Source organism: Delphinus delphis, chromosome 4 (assembly GCF_949987515.2).
Source record: "Delphinus delphis chromosome 4, mDelDel1.2, whole genome shotgun sequence".
NCBI lineage: Eukaryota > Metazoa > Chordata > Mammalia > Artiodactyla > Delphinidae > Delphinus > Delphinus delphis.
The window spans coordinates 66,733,995-66,758,846 of record NC_082686.1 but is presented as its reverse complement, the minus strand read 5'-3'; the positions used below and the strand labels follow the sequence as shown (position 1 = coordinate 66,758,846).

Below are 24,852 nucleotides of genomic sequence, written 5' to 3'. Positions count from 1 at the left end.
TAAAAAACAGTAGAAAATTTTAAAAACTGTATAAAATAACACATAATACTATAGATGCATTTCCACCTGCAAACCTTTTAGCTCAGCCAATATTTTACCAACTAAACTATGTCAGTGGACAGAAAATACACAAAATGTTGGCAATGTTTGCAAAGCCAGCTATTTGGATATGTACTGAAATTTTAGTACAACTTTGGATAATTTGGCATATCAAGGTTTGGCGTTATGCGTAGAAAGTATTTTGGCTTGTATTTTACTAACTTTGTATGTTTTTCTAATTTGTCAAGAAAAATATCATCTTTCATAGCATTTTAAGATGTTAATAATGTTTACTGCATTTGTGAAAATACCTCCAAGAAAGTCACCATCCAACAAGGAAAGGTGACAGCCAAAAAATGGAGTTACTTTAAAATATTAAAACTAGTGAATGACCTTAAGTTATATTTTTAAAGCTATCATATATTAGAAGAAAACTATCCCAGTTAACACAACCATAGCAAGCAGCTTTTTCAACTAGATAGCCTGATTTTAGCATTTTTATATTTAATACCTTCTTATCTTTTGTTATTTTTTAGGAATTCAACTTAAGAAACTTGAGATCCTTCCTAACGTTAACAACAAATTGAAGTTTAAACACCTCCTTTACCCTTTCAAAGATTCTTACTATGTTTCTGACCAATTTTACTTACGTGGTATTGTAAAGTATGTTGACTTTATATTGCTGTGCATTTGAATAGCATCACAGAAGAAAGACAAGAAATCTAAAGGTAAGAAAACAGGTGAACTAATCAAGTTCATAATGATCTTATCTCCTACCTGCAATGAACTGCTTGTTTTTTCGAGGAGACCGTGGTTGTCGTTGGTACAGGTCACTTGATCTATATAGGTCAATGGTCCCCATGCTTAACAGTACTGTCTTCTGTATAAAATCCACCACAGCCAACCCATTGCAGTTCCCAAATGCAACTCTGAGAGAAAAAAAAAATGCAACTAGAATGTATTACACCAACCATTATTATTTTTATCTCTGAATTTAAAAATAAATAAGATTATTGGAAAGTAATGCTTTAGGGTTGGGTAAGTCAGGCAGTGACTGGTGAAAGTCAGGAAGGATACGGTGCCTTTACATAGGATACGTTAACCTTATATAATAGCCATGACCACTGCAAAAAATAGGAATGACCTGCAATCATATTTTCTCATATATTTTATCATGTAAGTAGTGATTACTCAACTTGCTCTTTAACTTGATTTTATGTTTTTACAGATGAATCATATAAAATCTTTTTGCTATGAAGGGGGGAACAGATCAAGAAATGTCATACTTCAATAGCTACAGCTGCTTAGGTATGCAATTAGGTGACTTTTTTCAAAAATAATAATTATTAGGTTCGAAATTAATTCTCTTCTTAAACAGAGTGTATACTTAACACAAGATTTTACATAAAGATTAACTACATATATCAAAGATTTTGACACCATAGTAGGTATGAACAGAGATCTAACTCATTCACAAAAATTTAAAAATTTCTCAATCTTTTGTTCTTTATTTTGTCCCATTTACTAAAATACAAAGGCCATTTGATTAATTTCTTAACTAAATCTCCTGAAAAATTAAAATGGATCTCCTAAGCAGGCATTTTGGTCACCTTAACAACTGGCATACACTAAACTCTCTTTTTGCTCCATTTACAACATGCCCTTTAGCTGAACAATTGTAAATCTGCTTTTTGTTTCCTAAAGTAAATATAAAATAGTTGTATAAAAGTTGTTTTGCTCATTTTATGTAATTCCACGTTGTTTTTATTACTTAGATTGAATATGACTGACAAATCATCCGCTTACTCTAAATCTAGTTATTTCTATTCCACCATATTGCCTTCCTCACGAAAAGTGAAAAGTTTTGCTACCATACTATACTAGATGTTTTGCTATTTTACATAAAGTTCTATATCTTCCAGGAAGACAGACTCTGGAAAATTGGAAAAAACATTGTTATAAAAGTCAGAAGATCCTATCTCATCATTTATAGGTTATGCGATTGAGAAAAATTAATGAATCTTGTGAGGCCTTAGCTTCTTTACTTTGTAATGAGAATTATAACGCTAGATTTATCTAGTTCACAGAGCTTTTATTAGCATCAAGTCACAAATGTTATTAAAGTAGTTTGAAAAATTTCCACACAAAAGTAGAACTGATCTTAATATTATTATAAGTGCAATATTATACATACTATATATTGTAGCAAATTAATATCTCTAAACTTTTAATGTTAAAAAGTAGTTAATTACTTCTGCATACAGGTATGAGAGAGTTCCCAAATGCAGTACTGAGAAGAGAAAAAAAGGCAACTAGAATGTATGACACCAACAAAAATATTTTTCTTTTTGAATTAAAAATAAGAATACTGGGGACTTCCCTGGTGGTGCGGTGCTTAAGAATCCACATGCCAATGTAGGGGACACGGGTTCGATCCCTGGTCCGGGAAGACCCCATGTGCCGGGGAGCAACTAAGCCTGTAAGCCACAACTACTGAAGCCCATGTGCCTAAAGCCCGTGCTCCGCAACAAACTCCACCGCAATGAGAAGCCTGTGCACCACAATGAAAAGTAGCCCCCACTTGATGCAACTGAGAAAGCCTGCATGCAGCAACAAAGACTCAACGCAGCCATAAATAAACAAGTAAGTAAGTAAGTAAGAATCCTGGAAAGTTATACCTTAGGTTTGGGGAGGTTAGGCAATTGTTGTTGAAAAGTCAACATGGATACTGGATTTAATCTCCTACCTTAACTAGGAAGCTGAACAAAATATATTAAACGGCAGTCTTCACATATTGGTCAACAGGCAACATAGAATAAGATGAGAGAAGGATAACAATCGAAGTAAACTTTAGTTTAAACTAAGTGTTCTAGCTTACTGAATGGAGAGATTTCCCAGGAAACTGAAACTCAAGGAGAGATCAGAAGTCTCACCAAACCAAGGAGACAGAAATCAGAGTCTAATGTGGCAAAAACAGAATTTATGAGGCAAAATACTAGAGAGAAGAGAGCTGCATAGATAGAATACACCAGAGATTTATAGAACGGTTCTCTTGAAATTTTGTCTGGGTACTGATCTGTGCATCCATGTGAATAAACTACCCCAGGCTTGGGAACAAACCACCAAAAGGATAAAGCAGAACAATTCACAAAGCTCATACAAGGCTGAGAATATTTCATGTCACTACCAGCCAAACTGCTGAGATCTCCAACTACATGGGAAAACAGATATAGGGGTGTCACTTCAGTAGTGGGAACAAATTAGCCATAAACTAAAGGCTTTTCTAGACCCACCCTAAAAAAGCTTAAAAACTGATTCTAAGTAACATAACTTCCTTCCAGATAACTATCTATTGAAAAGAATCCAACAAAATATCACCATAAATGTAAAATTCACAATGTTAACTATGTGAAAAGTAGTAGGTATCAAGAAAAAGATGGATAACCAGAGGAAAAAAGTAAATCACCAGAAACATACCTAGAAATAAAAGAGATGATAAAATTAGCAGAAAAGGATATTAAAAATGCTTTGGAAAATATATTCCAGATATTCAAGAAGGCTGAGGAAAACATGAATGTGATAAAGTGAGAATTAGAAGATATTAAAAAGACTCAAATTTTGAGAGGTAATTTAATCATTTCAGATATATTTTTATCTGAATATTAGACATCATAGCAGAGAAGAATAGTGAACTTGAATAAAAAGCAATAGAAAATTTCCAAAAAGAAACATGAGAGAGAAGAAAACCCCAAAGCATCACTGACCCCTGGGACAAAATTGAGCAGTCTAGAATAAATGTAATTGGAGCCTCAGAAAGGAAGATCAGCAGAAAACATATTTACAGCAATGAAACCAAAATAGCAAAATGATAGCCAAACTTGGTAACAGTAAACCTAAAGATCCAAGAAACTCCTAAGCAGAATAAACAAAGGAAAATACATCATCACACTGTTGAAAACTAGTGATGAAGAAAAAATGTTAAAAGCAGCCAGAGAGAAAAGATATATTTCCTACACAGAGGCAAAGATAAGAATGATGAAATCTACTCACTGGAAACTACACAGTCCAAAATGACATGACATCTTGAAAGCAACAAATGATTATAATGGGTCAAAATAAAATTCTATACTCAGCACATATCTTTCAAATGGTGAAATACAGATTTTTACTCATGAATAAAAATCTGAGGGAGTTCATCACTAGGAGACATGTACTATAAGAAATAATAAAGGAAGAGATTGGTTCAAAATGGTGGAGTAGAAGGACATGCTCTCACTCCCTCTTTCGAGAACACTGGAATCACAACTAACTGCTGAACAATCATCGACAGAAGGACACTGGAACTCACCAAAAAAGATACCCCACATGCAAAGACAAAGGACAAGCTGCAATAAGATGATAGGAGGGGTGCTATCACAATAAAATCAAACCCCATAACTGCTGGGTGGGTGACTCACAAACTGGAGAATACTTATACCATAGAAGTCCACCCACTGGAGTGAAGGTTCTGAGCCCCATGTCAGGCTTCCCAACCTGGGGGTCTGGCAATGGGAGGAGGAATTCCTAGAGAATCAGACTTTGAAGGCTAGTGGGATTTGATGGCAGGACTGGGGGAAACAGAGACTCCACTCTTGGAGGGCACACACAAAGTAGTATGCACATCGGGACCCAGAGGAAGGAGCAGTGACCCCATAGGAGACTGAACCAGACCTACCTGCTAGTGTTGGAGGGTCTCCTGCAGAGGAGGGGGGCAGTTGTGGCTCACCAGGGGACAAGGACACTGGCAGCAGAAGTTCTGGAAAGTACTCCTTGGCTTGAGACCTCCCAGAGACTGCCATTAGCCCCACCAAACAGCTGCGGTAGGCTCCAGTGTTGGGTCACCTCAGGCCAAACAAGCAACAGGGAGGGAACCCAGCCCCACCCATCAGCAGACAAGTGGATTAAAGTTTTACTGAGCTCTGCCCACCAGAGCAACAGTCAGCTCTACCCACTACCAGTCCCTCCCATCAGGAAACTTCTACAAGCCTCTTAGATAGCCTCATCCACCAGAGGGCAGACAGCAGAAGCAAGAAGAACTACAGCCCTGCAGCCTGTGGAATAAAAACCACATTCACAGAAAGATAAGATGAAAAGGCAGACGGCTATGTACCAGATGAAGGAACAAGATAAAACCCCAGAAAAACTAAATGAAGTGGAGATAGGCAACCTTGCAGAAAAAGAATGCAGAATAATGATAGCAAATATGATCCAGGACCTCGTAACAAGAACAGAGGCAAAGATCCAGAGGATGCAAGAAATGTTTAATAAAGACCTAGAAGAATTAAAGAAGAAACAGATGAACAATACAATAGCTGAAATGAAAAATACACTAGAAGGAATCAATAGCAGAATAATGGAGGCAGAAGAACGGATAAGTGACCTGAAAGACAGAACGGTGGAATTCACAGCTGTAGAAAAGAATAAAGAAAAAAGAATGAAAAGAAATGAAGACAGCCTAAGAGACCTCTGGGACAGCATCAAACGCAACAACATTCGCATTATAGGGGTCTCCGAAGAAGAAGAAGAGAGAGAAAGGACCCGAGAAAATATCTGAGGAGATTATAGTCAAAAACTTCCCTAACATGGGAAAGGAAATTGCCACCCAAATCCAGCAAGTGCAGAGAGTCCCATACAGGACAAACCCAAGGAGAAACATGCCGAGACACATAGTAATCAAATTGGCAAAAATTACACAAAGAAAAATTACTGAAAGCAACAAGGGAAAAATGACAAATAACATACAAGGGAACTCCCATAAGGTTAACAGCAGATTTCTCTGCAGAAACTCTACAAGCCAGAAGAGAGTACATGATATACTTAAAGTGATGAAAGGGAAGAATGTACAACCAAGATTACTCTACCCAGCAAGGATCTCATTCAGATTCGATGGAGAAATCAAAAATTTTACAGACAAGCAAAAGCTAAGAGAATTCAGCACCACCAAACCAGCTCTACAACAAATGCTAAAGGAACTTCTCTAAATGGGAAACGCAAGAGAAGAAACGGACCTACAAAAATAAACCCAAGATATTTTTTGATCCACCTCCTAGAGTAATGGAAATAAAAACAAAAATAAACAAATGGGACCTAATGAAACTTAAAAGCTTTTGCACAGCAAAGGAAACCATAAATAAGACGAAAAGACAACCCTCAGAATGGGAGAAAATATTTGCAAACGAAGCAACTGACAAGGGATTAATCTGCAAAATATATAAACAGCTCATGCAGCTCAATATTAAAAAAAAAAACCCAATCCAAAAATGGGCAGAATACCTAAATAGACATTTCTCCAAAGAAGACATACAGATGGCCAAGAAGCACATGAAAAGCTGCTCAACATCACTAATCATTAGAGAATCAAATCAAAACTACAATGAGGTATCACCTCACACCAGTTAGAATGGGCATCATCAGAAAATCTACAAACAACAAATGCTGGAGAGGGTGTGGAGAAAAAGGAACCCTCTTGCACTGTTGGTGGGAATGTAAATTGATACAGCCACTATGGAGAACAGTATGGGGGTTCCTTAGAGAACTAAAAATAGAATTACCATATGACCCAGCAATCCCACTACTGGGCATATATATACCCAGAGGAAACCATAATTCAAAAAGACACATGCACCCCAATGTTCACTGCAGCACTATTTACAATAGCCACATCATGGAAGCAACCTAAATACCCATGGACAGACGAATGGATAAAGAAGATGTGGTACATATATACAATGGAATATACTTAGCCATAAAAAGGAACAAAATTGGGTCATTTGTAGAGACATGGATGCATCTAGAGACTGTTATACAGAGTGAAGTAAGTCAGAAAGAGAAAAACAAATATCGTATATTAGCACAAATATGTGGAACCTAGAAAATGGTACAGATGAACTGGTTTGCAGAGCAGAAATTGAGACACAGATGTAGAGAACAAAACATATAGACACCAAGGGGGGAAAGTGGCGGGGGGTGGTGGTGGTGGTGTGCTGAATTGGGACATTGGGATTGACATGTATACGCTGATGTGTATAAAATGGATGACTAATAAGAACCTGCAATATAAACAAACAAACAAACAAACAAAACAACTAATACTAAACTTTCTTTGGGTTATTTGTATGGAAATATGTTAATATAAATGTTTCAGACATTACATGAAATTTCTAAAAATCTTATATGTTCTGGTATAATGTTATATGTCATAATTCTAGTTATTACTTTAAAATGTATATCTCAGAAATAACTAAATTTCCTTGTCAATTGCATTATTAGGAACTTTCATCAAATCTTTAACCGTGGTCATTTTTAAGTCTTTTGTCATTTACAGACAGTTCTGGGTGTATTCTGATGCTTTTGAAAGTATGTTCCTATAAAAGGGTTTCATCTTCAAGAAATTCATGGAAAAGACTGACAAGTACAGGTTTCTGGTAACTGACTATACTGCTGAACTGAATGGATAAGCATTTTCAGAACTCTAATGGAAAACTGATGAACTCATAAAAGTGCTAACAAAAGATCAAGATAAAAAACATTAATTACACGGGACTGAGTGAACTGATGAGGATGTTTATAATTTTTGTGACTTTCTGTTTGAATAAAAAAAAAAATATATATATATATATATACACACACACATACATATGTACTATTTGCTCAACTCCTAAATATACACTTTTCACATTTTAATTTTCTTAAAAAAAAAGGATGACTAATAAGAAAATAAACATTAAAATTTTAAAAAGCATTTCCAATATAAAATAGAGCAAAAAGGGGAATGAAATGTTGCCATTTGCAGCAGCATGAGTGGACTCAGATGGCATTATGCTAAGTGAAATAAGTCAGACAGAGAAAGACAAATACTGCGTGTTATCACTTGTATGTGGAATCGACAAAAAATACAACAAACTAGTGAATATAACAAAAAAGAAGCAGACTCAACAGATAAAGAGAACAAACTAGTGGTTACCAGTGGGGAGAGAAGGGGAGGGGTCTGGGAGTAGGAAGTATAAACTATTGGGTGTAAGATAGGTTCCAGGATGTATTGTACAACATGGGGAATGCAGCCAATATTTTGTAATAACTATAAATGGAAAGTAACCTTTAAACATTGTATATAAAAACTAGAGCAACTGTACTGTAGGAACACAATATGCCTTCTAATCCCTTGTATATAAAATAGCTACCCTATTCTCCATAGCATTATCTTATTCTAGAATTTTTTGGCCTGTCAGTATTGATAACTTATCTTTAAATAAAATAGCTGAAGTATTAAAAAGAAATAATAAAGGAAGTCCTTTAGGCAGAAGAAAAATGATTCCAGATTAAAATATGGATCTACACTAAGTAATGAAGAACACCATAAGTGGTTAAATATGTGGATTAATATTAAAGACTCATTTCTTCAAAAAATCATTGATCACTTAAAATGCAAATAACAATGTATTGTGGGATTTATAACATGATAGAAATAAAATATATGGCAACAGTAGTACTAAGAACAGGAAGAGAGAGAGAACAGGAAGAGAGAAGTATTAAAGGATTCTTAAATGTGAAGGATTCTTATATTAGGATTCTTATATGTGAAGTGGTATAATGCTGTTTATTTATTTGAAGTTAAAGATATATATATAATATACATAATAAACCAAAGAGCAAAATGTAAATTAAAAAAAAAGTTTTTAAATTAAAATTTAAAACAAATACTTAGGACAATAGGACATAAAATAGAATCATTAAAAGGTAACATAAAAAAGAAACAAATGCGAGAACAAATGGGACAAATAGAAAAATCTTTTCATTCAAGGCAACAATAGGGATAATCACATTAAAGTCAATAAATTGTCTAAACACTCCAATTAAGGGCAGAGATTGCCTGAGTGGAAAAAAAAATTCAGATCCAATATATGTTGCCTACGACAAATACAGTTTAAAAATAAATTAAAAGAATGGAAAATGTATACCATGAAAACACTAATTAAATGAAGGCTGAAGTGGCTATATTAATGGATCATTAATATAGACAAAGTATATTTCAGAACAAGAAAAATTTTGAGAGATAAATAGGGAGAATGATTATGAAGTCAATTCATCAAGAAGATATAGCAACCTTTTATGTGGATTCATCTGGTAACAGACCTTCAAAATACATGGAGAAATACTGAGAGTTAGAAGGAAAAACAGACAAATCTACAATTAAGGCTGAGGATGCAAACATTCTTCTTTCAATAATCGATAGAATTATTAGGCAAAAAATAATTAGAATATAGAAGTTCTGAACAACACTATTGACATCCTTGACTAAACTGAAATTTATAGAACTCTCCATCCAATACTCATAATAGCATCAAATTATAAAATAGGTATAAATTTAACACATGTAGAAAATATGTATACTGAAAATTATAAACCATGTTGAGGGAAATGAAAGAAGACCTAAATAAAGAGATGTACCTTGATCAATGGTCAGAAAACTCAATATTGTTCATTTTCCCCAAATTGATCTACAAAGTGAAAGCAATGCCAAACAAAATCCCAGCAGACTTTTTTTGTTTAAGAAATTGAAACATGATTCTAAACTATGTATGAAAATGTAGTGATCTAAAATAGCCCAAACGGTTTTCAAAAATAAAAAAGTTTAAGGAGCTACACTATAAAATTTCAAGACATACTCTAAAGCTACAGGAATCACAATAGGCTGGTATTGAAAAAGTATTGAAAAAATATAAATATTAGTGTAATGAAACAATATCCACAAACACACACATAAATGACAATATTTGGCGAAAGTGCTATGGCAACTCAGAGGAAAGATAATATTTTCAATAAATGATAAAACAATTAGATACCCATAAATTAAAAATAGAGCCTTAACTTTCACCTTTCATAAAACGCAAAAATTAACTTAAAATGGATCAGAAGAAAATCATAGTAATCTTGGGTTAGACAACAGTCTAGACAAGTTAGACAACAGGGCATGAAAAGCACAAACCATAAAATAAAAAATTGATAACCTGCATGACATCAAAATTAAATCATTTTGCTCTACAAAAGATACCATTAACAAAATGAAAAGATTAGCCACAGACTGAGAGAAGATATTTGGAAAATACATATCTTATTCAAAATATTTACAGAACTCCCAGTAATAATAAGACAACTTGATTTAAAAAGTAGGTAAAAGTTTTGAACAGACATTTCACCAAACAAGATGCACAAATGTGAAATAAGCACTTGAAAGATGCTGAACATCATTAGTTACTAGGAATATGTAAATTAAAATCACTACTAGATACCAGTGCACCCATCACTGGTATCTAATTGAAAATATCGACAATAGGAAGTGTTGACAAGAATGTGGAAAAACCAAAACCCTCATACATTGCTGGTGGGATAGCAAAATGATATAACCTCTTTATAAAATAGTTTATCCTGTCTCATAAACATATACTTACCATATGACTCAGTAATTCTCCTCTTATCTACTCAAGAAAATACAAATAAATGTTACACAAGGACTTTTACCTGAATGTTAATAGCAGATTTATTCATAACAGCCCCAAACTGGAAACAACCCAAATTTCCACCGTTAACGGACACATTTTTGTATATCCACATAATGGGATATTATGCAGCAATGAAAATAAGGATGAATCACAAAAGCATTATGCTAAGTGAAAGAAAACAAACAAAATTATTTATGTTTCTATTTATATAAAATTGTAGTAAATGTAAAAACTATGGTGACACAAAGCAAATCAGTGGTTTTGTGGGGCCAAGGAGTGAGAGGTAATAATTGAATGCAAAGGGCACGAGAGAACCTTTTAAGGTGATGAATAGTTTTTATAAAATTAGTCTGTTGGTGGTTACATAACTTATATTGTCATGTATATTTGTCAAAACTCATATTACACACTTATAATTAGGAAACTTTATTTCATATACATTAATACTTTAATAAAGTTTATTTTTAACATTAATATTTAATTAAATTATTACCAGAATGGACCCACGTGCTTCCTGACCTGGTGGTTGACCGTCCCACCATGCTTTGAGGGTGCCACCTCTGGCCTAGGGTTGTGGCCCCAGCCCTGAATCAGTGAGGCCAGAAAAAGCAGCTAGGCCAGAGCAATGACTCCAACTCACCAGCCTGGACTTGGGGAAGCCACGGGCCGTTATGCCCCTGGCATGGCATGGCACAGCACCCGCAGTCTGGGGGAGGTTGAGGACAAGATGGTGGAGTAGAAGGACTTGAGCTCAGCTCTTCTCACGAAAACACCAAAATTGCAATTAACTGCTAAACAACCATCAACAAAATAGACCGGAACCTACCAAAAAAGATATTCTATATTCCAAAGACAAAGAAGCCACAACAAGATGGTAGGAGGGGCACTTTTGTAATATAGTCAAATCCTATACCTGCTGTCTGGATTACCCACAAACTGAAAAATAATTATATCACAAAGGTTCTCCCATAGGAGTGAGAGTTCTGAGCCCCGCATCAGGCTTCCCAGCCTGGAGGTCTGGCATCAGGAGGAGGAGCCCCCAGTGCATTTAGCTTTGAAGGCCAGTGGGGCATGAGTACAGGAGCTGCACAGGACTGGGGTAAACAGAGACTACACTTTGGGAGGGCAAACACAAGGTCTTGTGTGCACCGGGATCCATGGCAAAGCAGTGACTCCATAAGAGCCTGAGCTGGACCTACCTGTGGGTCCTGGAGGGTCTCCTGGGGATGTGGGGGTCGGCTGTAGCTCACTCTGGGAGCAAGGACACTTGTGGTGGAGGCCCCAGGGAATATTCATTGGTGTGAGCTCTCCAGGAGGTCGCCATTTTGGCACTGAGACATGTCCCCACCCAACAGACTCCAGTGCTGGGATGCCTCAGATCAAACAACCAACAGGGTGGGAACACAGCCACACCCATCAGCAGACAGGCCGCATAAAGTTGTCTGGAGTGCAAGCCATTCCTTGACAAGGCCCTGCCCACCAGAGGGACAAGACCCAGCTCCACCCACCAGTGGGCAGGGACTAGTCCCTCCCATCAGGAAGCCTGCACAAGCCCCTGGACCAACCTCACACACCAGGGGGCAAGAGAAACCAGAAGCAAGAGAAACTACAAACATGCAGCCTGAGAAATGGAGACCACAAACACAGAAAGTTAGACGGCAGAGAAATATGAGATGGCAGAGAAATATGTTCCAGGTGAAAGAACAGGATAAAACCCCAGAAGAACAAATAAGTGAAGATAGGCAATCTGCCTGAAAAATAATTCAGAGTAAAAGATGATCCAAGATCTCAGAAAAAGAATGGAGGCATAGACCAAGAAGATATAAGAAATGTTTAACAAAGGGATAGAAAATTTAAAGAACAGAGATAAACAATACAATAACTGAAATAATATACTAGACGGAATCAGTAGCAGAATAAATGAGGCAGAAGAAAGGATAAGTGAGCTGGAAGACAGATTGGTGGAAATCATGGCCATGGAACAGAATAAAGAAAAAAGAATGAAAAGAAATGAGCAGTCTCAAAGACCTCTGGGATAACATTAAATGCACCAACATTCACATTATATGCATCCCAGAAGGAGAGGAGAGAAAGGCCCTGAGAAAATATTTGCAGACATAATAGCCAAAAAATTCCCTAACATGGGAAAGGAAATACTCAAGTCCAGGAAGCACAGATAGTCCCATACAGGATAAAACCAAGGAGGAACACCCCAAGACACATATTAATCAAGCTGACAAAAAATAAAGACAGAGAAAATATTAAAAGCAAAAGGGAAAAGCAACAAATAACATACAAAGGAATGCCCCACATGGTTATCAGCTGATTTTTCAGCAGAAACTCTGCAGGCCAGAAAGTGGTGGCATGATATATTTAAAGTGATGAAAGGGGAAAACCTATAACCAAGAATACTCTACCCAGCAAGGCTCTCATTCAGATTCAGTGGAAAAATCAAAAGCTTTACAGACAAGCAGAAGCTAACAGAATTCAGAACCACCAAACCAGCTTTACAACAAATGCTAAAGGAACTTCTCTAGGCAGAAAAGAAAAGGCCACAACTAGAAACAAGAACATTACAAATGGGAAAGCACACCAGTAAAGGCAAACATATAGTAAAGGTAGGAAAATATACACACACAAATATGATCACAAAACCAGCAACAGTGAGAAGAGGAGAGCACAAATGCAGGATATTGGAAAGGCATTTGAAAGTAAGAAACCGGCAACTTAAAAAAATCTTGTATATATATAGACTGCTATATTAAAACATCATGGTAACTGCAAATGAAAAACCTACAATAGATACACACACAAAACAGAAAAATCAATCCAAACACAACTCTCTTTTGGCACTGAGACATGTCCCCACCCAACAGCCTACAGACTCCAGTGCTGGGATGCCTGAAGAACAAGAACAAAAGAGAAAGGGAAGAAAAAAGAACTTCAGAAACAAATCCTAAACAATTAACAGAATGGCAATAAGAACATACATATTGATAATTACCTTAAATGTAAATGCTCCAACCAAAAGACTGGCCGAATGGACACAAAAACAAGACCCGTATATATGCTGTCTATAAGAGACCCACTTCAGATCTAGGGACACATACAGCCTGAAAGTGAGAGGATGGAAAAAGGTATGCCATGCAAATGGAAGTCAAAAGAAAGCTGGAGTAGCAATACTCACATCAGACAAAATAGACTTTATAATAAAGTCCACTACAAGGGACAAAGAAGGACACTACATAATGATCAAGGGGTCAATCCAAGAAGAAATTATAACAATTGTAAATATATATGCATCCAACATAGGAGCACCTCAATATGTAAGGCTAATATTAATAGCCATAAAAGGAGAAATCAACAGTAACACAAAAATAATAGTGGGGGACTTTAACACCCCACTTACATCAATGGACCGATCATCCAGACAGAAAATCAGTAAGGAAACATGGGCCTTAAATGACACATTAGACCAGATGAACATTCTATCCAAAAGCAGGAGAATACACATTCTTCTCAAGTGCACATGGAACATTCTCAAGGATAGATCACATGCTGGGCCACAAAGTGAGCCTTGGTAAATTTAAGAAAACTGAAATCATATCGAGCATATTTTCCAGCCACAACACTATGAGATTAGAAATCAACTACAAGAAAAAAAATTGTAAAAATCACAAACACGTAGAGATTAAACAATATGTTACTAAAAAACCAATGGATCACCAAAGAAATCAGAGAGGAAATAACAAAATAGAGACATATGAAAACAAAAATACAATGATCCAAAACCTATAGGATGCAGCAAAAGCAGTTCTAAGAGGGAAGTTTACAGAAATACAATCTTACCTCAGGAAACAAGAAAAATAAACAACCTTACACCTTAAGCAACTAGAGAAAGAAGAAAAAACAAAACCCAAAGTTAGTAGAAGGAAAAGAAATCATAAAGATCAGAGAAGAAATAAATGAAATAGAGATGAAGAAAACAGTAGAAAAGATCAATGAAACTAAAAGCTGGTTCTTGAAAAGATAAAATTGAAAAACCTTTATCCAGACTCATCAAGAAAAAAAGGGGAAAGTGCTAAAATCAATAAAAGTAGAAATGAAAAAGGTGCAGTTACAACTGACACCACAGAAATACAAAGGATCAAAAGAGATTACTACAAACAACAGTATGCCAATAAAATGGACAACCTAGAAGAAATGGACAAACTCTTAGCAAGGTACAACCTTCAAAGACTGAATCAGGAAGAAATAGAATATACGAACAGACCAATCACAGCACTGAAATTGAAACAGCGATTTAAAAACTTCCAACAAACAAAAGTCCAGGACCAGATGGCTTCATGGGTGAATTCTATCAAATATTTGGAGAAGAGTTAACACCTATCCTTCTGAAACTCTTCCAAAAAATTTCAGAAGAAGGAACAGTCTCATACTCATTCTATGAGGCTACCATCATCCTGATACCAAATCCAGACAAAGATATCACAAAAAAAGAAAATTACAGGCAAATATCACTGATGATCATAGACACAAAAATTCTCAACGAAGTGCCAGTAAACCAAATCCAACAATACATTAAGACGATCATACACCATGATCAAGTGGGATTTATTCCAGGGATGCAAAGATTCTTCAATATCCACAAATCAATCAATGTGATACAATACATCAGCAAATTGAAGAATAAAAACCATATGATCATCTCAATAGATGTAGAAAAAGCTTTTGACAAAATTCAATACCCATTTATGATAAAAACTCTCCAGCAAGTGGGCACAGAGAGGGAACATATCTCAACATAATTAAGGCCATATAAGCCATATACTTCCAAATTGGAAAAGAAGAAATAAAACTGTCACTGTTTGCAGATGACATGATACTATACATAGAAAATCCTAAAGATGCTACCAGAAAACTACTAGATCTCATCAATGAATTCAGTAAAGTTGCAGGATACAAAATTAATACACAGAAACCTGTTGCATTTCTATACACTAACAATGAAAGATCAGAAAGAGAAATTAAGGAAACAATCCCATTTACCACTGCATCAAAAAGAATAAAATACCTAGGAATAAACCTATCTAAGGAGGCAAAAGAGCTGTACTCTGAAAACTCTAAGACACTGATGAAAGAATTTGAAGATGACAAAAACAGTTGGAAAGATATACCATGTTCTTGGACTGGAAGAATCAATATTGTCAAAATGACTATACACCCAAGGCAATATACAGATTTAATGCAATCCCTATCAAATTACCAATGGCATTTTTTGCAGCAGTAGAACATTTTACAATTTGTATGGAAACACAAAAGACCTGAAATAGCCAAAGCAATCCTGAGAAAGAAAAACAGAGCTGGATGAATCAGGCTCCCTGACTTCTTCAGGCTATACTACAAAGCTACAGTCATCAAAACAGTATGGTACTGGCAGAAAAACAGAAATACAGATTAATGGAACTGGATAGAAAGCCCAGAAATAAACCCATGAACCTATGGTCAATTAATCTACAACAAAGAAGGCAAGAATATACAATGGAGAAAACACAGCCTGCTCAATAAGTGATGCTGGGAAAACTGGACAGCTACAGGTAAAGGAATGAAATTAGAACATTCTCTAATTCCATACACAAATATGGATTAAAGCCCTAAATGTAAGACTGGATACTATAGAACTCTTAGAAGAAAAAGATAGGCAGAAGACTCTTTGACATAAATAGCAGCAGTATCTTTTTGGATTTACTTCCTACAGTAATAAAAATAAACAAATGGGACCTCATTAAAGTTAAAGCTTTTGCACAGAAAAGGAAACCATAAACAAAACGAAAAGACAACCCACAGAATGGGAGAAAATATTTGGAAATGAAGCCACTGACAAGGGATTAATCTCCAAAATCTACAAACAGCTCATGCCACTCAATAACAAAAAACAAATAACCTAATCAAAAAATGGGCAGAAGATCTAAACAGACATTTCTCCAAAGAATTTATAGAGATGGCCAAAAAGCACGTGAAAAGATGCTCAACATTCCCAATTACTAGAGAAATTCAAATCTAAAGCACAATGAGGTATCACCTCACACCTGTCGGAATGGCCATTATCAAAAAGTCTACAAATAATAAATGCTGAAGAGGGTGTGGAGAAAAGGGGACCCTTCGACAATGTTGGTGGTAATGTATAGATAAATTGGTATAACCACTATGGAGAACAGTATGGAGGTTCCTAAAAAAATTAAAAATAATACTTCCATATGATCCAGCAATCCCACTCCTGGGCATATATCTGGAGAAAACCATGGTTCGAAAGGATACATTCACCCCAGTGTTCATTGCAGCACTATTTACAATATCCAAGACCACTGTTTACAATATCCAAGACTTGGAAACAACCTAAATGTCCATTGACAGATGAATGGATAAAGAAGATATGGTACATACATATAATGGAATATTACTCAGCCATAAAAAAGAACAAAATAATGCCATTTGCAGCAACACAGATGGACCTAGAGATTATCATATTAAGTCAGACAGAGAAAGACAAATATCATATGATATCACTTATATGTGGAAACTAAAAAGATGATGCAAATGAACTTATTTACAAAACAGAAGCAGACTCACAGACTTCAAAAACAAACTTATGGTTTTCAAAGGGGAAAGGTGTGTGGGTTGGATAAATTAGGAGGTTTAGATTAACATATACACACTACTATATATAAAATATATAATCAACAAGGACCTACTGTATAGCACAGGGAACTCTACTCAATATTCTGTAATAATCTATATTGGAAAAGAATCTGAAAAAGAATGGATCTATGTATATGTATAACTGAACCACTTTGCTGTACACCTGAAACTAACAGAACATTGTAAATCAACTATACCCCAATATAAAAAACATTAAATTAAAAAAAAATACCACCAAAATGGCAGTCTGAAAGAATCACAGCTAGAGTTATAGAGTTGTGGATTGTGGTCCCTAATAGTGTTCTGGAGAGAAATGGACAGAGAACAATAATAGGTAGAGAAAAAAATACTTTTAATTGGATATTTTGGTTAACCTACACAAAAGGTAATTTCACTGAGAAAAAAGTGTGTGATTTTTTTCTTCCAATATTTTGTAGGTGAGGAAATTCAAAAGAAAATACTAATCAACAGGGAGATATTTTCAAGATTTGGGATTTATAATAAAAATAACTAATTTTATTAGTCCCTTCTTTGTTTCTTTAATCAACATCTACCTTAAAGTCTGTGTCTTATTAAATTAGCTCTTTTAAATTGTATGGGTTGATAAACTTTTCTATTTTATTAGTATAAAATATTTTTAAATAAAGAAATTAATATAATTTGTCTACCTTAGAAAGGGAATTAAAAGTATAGATTATAAATTCTCTACAAGTCCTATGGGCATCCTGTTCTATTTGCCATTTATAAACAATGTTAATGTATAAGCACTTACATAAGTGAAAATCAAATATTTTAAAAATATTCCTATTTCATATCTTTAAATGTATGTTGGTGCTTCAAGAAATTACTTTCCTGGGACTTCTCTGGTGGTCAAGTGGTAAAGAATCCACCCTACAATGCAGTGGATGTGGGTTTGATCCCTGGTCAGGTAACTAAGATCCCACATGCCACAGGGCAACTAAGCCAGGGCACCAGAACTACTGACCTCTCGTGCCTCAACTAGAGAGCCTGTGTGCCATAAACTACAGAGCCCACGTGCTCTGGAATCCACGCACCACAACTAGAGAGCCCACGTGCCCTGGAGCCTCTGCGCCACAACGAGAGACACCTGCGCCACAACAAAGAGCCTGTGCGCCACAATGAAGAGCCCGCACACTTCAATGAAAGATCCCGCATGCCTCAAAGAAGATCCCACGTGCCGCAACTAAGACCCGATATAGCCAAAAATAAATAAAATTAAATTTTAAAAAAGAAATTACTTTCCTTTCTAAAGCTGTAACTCAAAATATTGACAAAAAACAAGTTTAAATATGAGTTTATTTAATGACTGGATACTAGGTCACAACATGAAAAGCAAAAATTTGCTTTTAAGTACCTTAACATTTTTGTTATTGATATATACTCAGGAAAAATGCTCATGTGATATGTAGTTGATACAGTCTGGAAAAATTAGACTGATTTAATAATTTCATCTTTAAAACAGCTTTGTGTTTTCTCTCTGATTTTACCACCATGTAAAAATAAACAAGTAGTGCTAACATTAAGTTAAATTAAAATTAAACATTTAAGCCCAATCAAACAGAATTGAAAGCTCAGTTCCTTAGTCTTAGTGGCTTTATTTCAAGTGCTCAGTGTAGCTAGCAGTACCATATTTTACTGCACAGATTATAGAACATTTCCTTACTGCACAAAGTTCTATTGGACAGCTGTAAGTTATGTAAGCCTTAGGTTTATTTTCTCATAAAAAGTCTAATTAATTTTAATTTCCTAAATTCCCAATATCAATTGTCTTGGTCAAAGAAACAAATACTATTTTAATATTATAAAATTCCGTATTTAAAGAAATTATAAAAGACAAGACCTGAATAAAATGGACTTATAACACTACAAATCATTAGGCCTTCATGTATTGGCTCAAATTATAATTTCTAGATCTTTAATTATATTCAAGAACTTAGTTTAGTGTCAAACTGAATTTACTGATAATTTAGGATACCTGGATAATTTACAAGAAAAAGACATACAGATAGGTATTCAGATCATAAAATCTGTTTTTTTCTTAAGCAGATGGACCTTTCTAATTATGTTAAACACTTTTCACTATGTATAAAAGACAAGGTTATGTTTTAGGGTTTCTAATTCAAAATGAGAAATGTATTACAAGTTTTCTGCTCAGCCTAATATTTCTCTTAACACTTAGAAAAAGTTTATTTATTTTTTACCTGCTTAAAGTGATGACCAAACAATATTCAATATTTGTCAGCTGGTCACAGTAGTGCTGATGAAATTGTTAATATTTGTTTCCCACATAACTGTTCAATATAGCTGTAATCTAAACCCAGCTAAACTACTTCCCTTCCTGATGAAGGTGAATCACATGATCATCTAATAGCTATTGAAACTTTTAACTTGTCTCATCCTGACTTGACCAATGTTCAACTCTAATATACTATTAATTGATTGTGGTTTGTATACTTAAGAAATCAGATATATCTTATAGTTAAATATTATAATTTTAATATAAAGTATCTAAAATAAAATATTCTATTACCTATACTTATTTTATTTAGATCCACTTTAATGTACTGATAGTAGATGTGCATTCAGGGAGGCACATGATTTTGATATACTGTAAAAATAAAAGGAATATCTTATTTGGATATTTCAGTTTTTAAAAAAGGAAAAGAAATTATGACTATTGGAAGTAATCTAACACCTGGGGGAAAAAAATCCCCTCAATTATTAAGAATAAAGCCCAGATTAATAAAGTTCTCTAGTTGATTTACAAATAAGTAGTCCTACATGCATTTACACCATTAAATAGAAAGAAGATTCACTGTCATCAGACTCTACTACAAGAATACTAAATAAGTTACTGAGGCTAAAAGGAAATGACACCAGATTAAAACTATAGAATTGGGGCTAAAGAAGGAACAGAACATTTACCAAAATAAATCATATGCTGGGTCATAACAAAATTTTCAATAAATGTTAAAGGAATGAAAAATGACAAAATATGTTCTTTCAAACACGTAATTAAATTGGTAATCAATAATCATTAGGTATATAGAAAAGTCCCAAATATATGGAAATTAAACAACACAGTTCTAAATAACCCAAGAGCAAAAAGGAAAGAAATATTTTAAACTAAATGATATTGAAAATAACAAGGCAATATTTATGGAAGGTAGCTCAAGCAGTGCTTGCAGGAAAAAATGTATTACTCTAAATGGTAATATAAGAAAGAAAACAACCATACCCCAATTAAAAAAAGAAGAAAAAATGAAAGACCTGAAAGCAATTATGCAATCTTCCAGCTTAAGAAGCTACAAAAAGAAGAGGAAATTAAATCCAAACTAAGTAGAAGGAAGAAAATAAAATAAGAGGTTAAATTAATGATATAGACAACAGAAAAACAATTGGGACTATTCAGAAGCCAAAAGTTGGTTCTCTGAATATATTCATAAAATTGAAAGTCTCTAATAAGATGGATCAAGAAAAAAAAAAGAGAGAAGATGTAAGTTACCAACATCAGAAATGAGAATCCCAGTGACATAAAAAGGATAATGAGGAAATGTTATATATAAATTTTATGTCAGCAGGACTTATAGAAATGGCTGCATATGGAGCTCAAGAAGTCCTTTCCTCAAAAAGCAATGACAAAAGTGGACAAAATTGACATAAACCAGTATTTAGGCCTCTGGAAATTTCCCAAAGCATACATCAAATTGAGAATTGTTTGTTGAAGAAAATCTACTGAAACTGAGTAAAAACAGTGGAAGTCTGTGGAATTTTGGCCAGGGGCTGCTCTGATTCCTCCCTCCCCAGTTTCACAGCCTGGGTTCTACCAGAGCAAACCCAAGCCCAGATGTCTTTAGTGTTGAATTCTATCAAACATTTAAGGAAAAAGACCAATCCTTTACAAACTTTGCCAGAAAATACAAGATGGAATTCATTCTACATAGTCAGTATTACCCTCATATCAAAGTTAGATAAAGATATCCCAAGAAAACTAGATCAGTTCCACTTCTAGGTAAATCCCCAAGAGAAATGAAAACTTATGTCTACACAAAGACTTATTCATAAATTTTCATAGCAACATTATTCATAATATCCAAAAAGTATTAACAATCTAAATGTCCATGAGCTTTGAGTAGAAAAATAAAATCTAGCATATCTATAAAATGAAATATTATTTAGCAATAAAAGGAAATGAAATACTGATAGATTCTACAACATTGATGAATCTCAGAAACATTATGCTAAGTTAAGGAAGCTAGATGAAACGACCACATATTAAATGATTTCATGTATGCCATATGTCCAGAAAAGGCAAATCTATAGAGATGAAAAAGAAATTAGTGGTAGGAATAAGAATTGATGACAAATTAAAGTGAGGGTCTTTTGGGGGAGTGGTTAAAAAGTTATAAAACTTGATTGTGTTTATGGTTTTCACAACTCTGCAAAATAACTGAACTGTAAATTTAAATGGGTGAATTTTAAGTTATAAAAATTATATTAAAATAATTTTGAAAACCACTTCAAACTATCATTATGTTTATTGCTTTTTTCATGTCTCACATGTATGACAAGTCCCTTGAAAATCACATATTACTAAAATGGACACAAAGAGAAATAGAAAACCTAAATAGTCCCTGGTGCAGCCACTGTGGATAACAGTGTGGAGGTTTCTCAAAAACTAAAAATAGAACTACCATGTGGCCAGCAATTCTGCTTCTAGGTATATAATCCAAAAAAAAAACAAACAAAAACAACCCACTAATTTGAAAAGATAAAGGCACCCTAGTGTTCATAGCAGCATTCTTTACAACTGCCAAGGTATTAAAGCAACCTTAGTGTTCAACAACAGATGAATAAATAAAGAAGATCTGGCAGATAGATATATACAATGGAATACTACTCACCCATAAAAAAGAATGAAATTTTGCCACTTGCAGCAACATGGATGGACTTGGAGGGCATTATACTAAGTGAAATAAGTCAGACAAAGAAAGACAAATACTGTATGATATCACTTACATGTGGAATCTAAAAAATATAAAAACTAGTGAATAAGACCAAAAAAAAGCAGAATCGCAGATACAGAGAATAAACTAGTTCTTACCAGTGGGGAGAGGGCGAGATAGGGGTAGGTGATAAATAAAAAGGTTATTATGGAATTATATGAAATCATGTGTGTGAAACTTGAAAATTGTAAAGCTGAACTTCCCTGGTGGTGCAGTGGTTAAGAATCTGCCTGCCAATGCAGGGGACATGGGCTCAATCCCTGGTCCTGGAAGATCCCACATGCCATGGAGCAACTAATCCCGTGTGCCACAACTATAGAGCCTGCAATCTAGAGCCCGCAAGCCACAAGTACTGAGTCCACATGCCACAACTACTGAAGCCCACGCACTCTAGGGCCAACGTGCTGCAACTACTGAAGCCTGCATGCTCTAGGGCCCATGTGCCACAACTAATGAGCCCGCATGCTGCAACTACTGAAGCCCAAGCATCTAGAGCCTCTGCTCCGCAACAAGAGAAGCCACTGCAAATAAGAAGCCTGTGCACCGCAACTAGAGAACGTCCGTGTGCAGCAACGAAGACCCAATGCAGCCAAAAAAAAGAAAATTGTAAAGCACTACAGAACTTAAAGAATATTCCATTCAATTAAAAAATAAATGAAAAAAGGACATTTTAATAGATTTTTATAGTATTGTTAAATTGATTTCATGAATACAATTATATATTACAACCAGAAAAAAAAAAGAAAATCTGAATAGCCCTATATCTGTTTTAAAAATTGATCTGTAATTTAAAACCTTCCCACAAAGAAAACGCTAGGCCACATGGCTTTCCTGGCTAGTTCAAATATCTAGGAGAGAAATAATACAAACCTTATATAAATTTTTCTGAAAACAGAGGAGGTGAGAACACTTTTCAATTCATTTTATGAGGCCTAAAAACCTTGATACCAAAACCTGACAAACACATTACAGAAACAGAAAATTAAAGGTTAACATTCCTCATCAAAAAGCTCTAAGACGGCTTCCCTGGTGGCGCAGTGGTTGAGAGTACGCCTGCCGATGCAGGGGACACGGGTTCGTGCCCTGGTCCGGGAAGATCCCATATGCCATGGAGCGGCTGGGCCCGTGAGCCATGGCCGCTGAGCCTGCGCATCCGGAGCCTGTGCTCCGCAACGGGAGAGGCCACAACAGTGAGAGGCCCGCGTACCACAAAAAAAAAAAAAAAAAAAAAAAGCTCTAAGAAATCCCTAATAAAACACTGCCATATCAGACAGAGTAATATATTAAAAGCATAACACATTATGACCAAATGGATTTTATTCTAAGACTGCAATAATAGTATACTATTTGAAAATTAATCAGTGTAATTCACCAAAGTAACAAAATAAAGGAGAAAATAATACAACCATCTTAATAGATACAGTGAACAAATTTGACTGAATGTACAAGTCACTCACGATAAAATTTTTCAGCAAATAAGGATTAAAAGGCATCTCTGACAAATCTACAGCTAATGATATTCTTAATGGTGAAATACTGAATACTCTCCCCCAAGGTTGGTAATAAAGCAAAGTGTCCATTCTTACCATGTCTATTCAACACTGTACTAGACAAAAAAAACTAGAAAGTCAAAAGTAGAACTGATTTCTATTCATAGAAACATAATTGACTATATATAAAATCTTAAGGAAACCACATGTAAGTACTAAGACCAATAAGTTAACTAACAAAGCTATAGGATACAAGTATACAAAAACACTAGTGTTTCTAAATACAAGCAGTGAACAATTAGAAAATGAATTTAAAAATAATACCATTTGCAATATTATCAACATATGCAAAATACTTTGAAATAAATTTAACAAAATATATGCAATAACAGTATACTTGCAAAATTATGAAGCATTGCTGAGAGAAATTAAAGATGCCAAATAAATAGAATGCTACACCATGTTTATAGATGGGAAGACAATAATATCAACATGCCAATTTTCCCCAAATTTTTCCATGGAATCAATATAACCTGAATCATAAACCCAGCAAGCTGTTTTGGATGAAACTGACAGGCTGATTCTAAAATGTATATGGAAATTGAGGAGTCCAGTTCCGGGCTAAAAACCTTTGTGTGATTTTTCAGTCTGACCATAGGCAATTACAAAGGCTTTTTACTTGGTAGGCTTCTCAAGGGAAAGCTGCCCTCAGAAGACCAGATTTAGTGCACAGCCAATGCACTGCAGTCTCTGAAGGGAGGTGCGGTCAAGGATCCAGGCCCCTCTAGCAGGTTATGCTCTTATGCCCATTTTCATTCCTAGCTCAAGTGCCTTCATTGGTAGGTATTTTTTTCTGAGGCCTTTGCAGAAGTCTTCAAGCACCTCTGCTGATGCCTCCTCATTGGGGATGAGGTGGTACTCTGAATATACTTTTTCCCCACTCTGACTCTGTACCTAGTACTCTTCCACTCCTAGCCCTCCCCCTTTGCCCTCTCCTCTGACTCAAGGTCCATAGCACTGCCAGAGCCTTCTGTTTGGGGCCATCCCAACAGTGAGAAG

General features: G+C 35.1%; 1 protein-coding gene across 5 annotated transcripts in view; it reads right to left on the bottom strand.

Annotated features, from left to right (window-relative positions):
* Window positions 1–24,852, bottom strand: part of STXBP5L (syntaxin binding protein 5L) — a 360,323-nt gene that overhangs the window by 92,026 nt on the left and 243,445 nt on the right. For all 5 annotated transcript variants that reach the window (XM_060010734.1, XM_060010730.1, XM_060010732.1 and 2 more), the window contains exon 19: window positions 817–968. In XM_060010734.1, coding sequence (XP_059866717.1) covers window positions 817–968 — 152 coding nt within the window. The remainder of the gene's footprint in view (window positions 1–816; window positions 969–24,852) is intronic.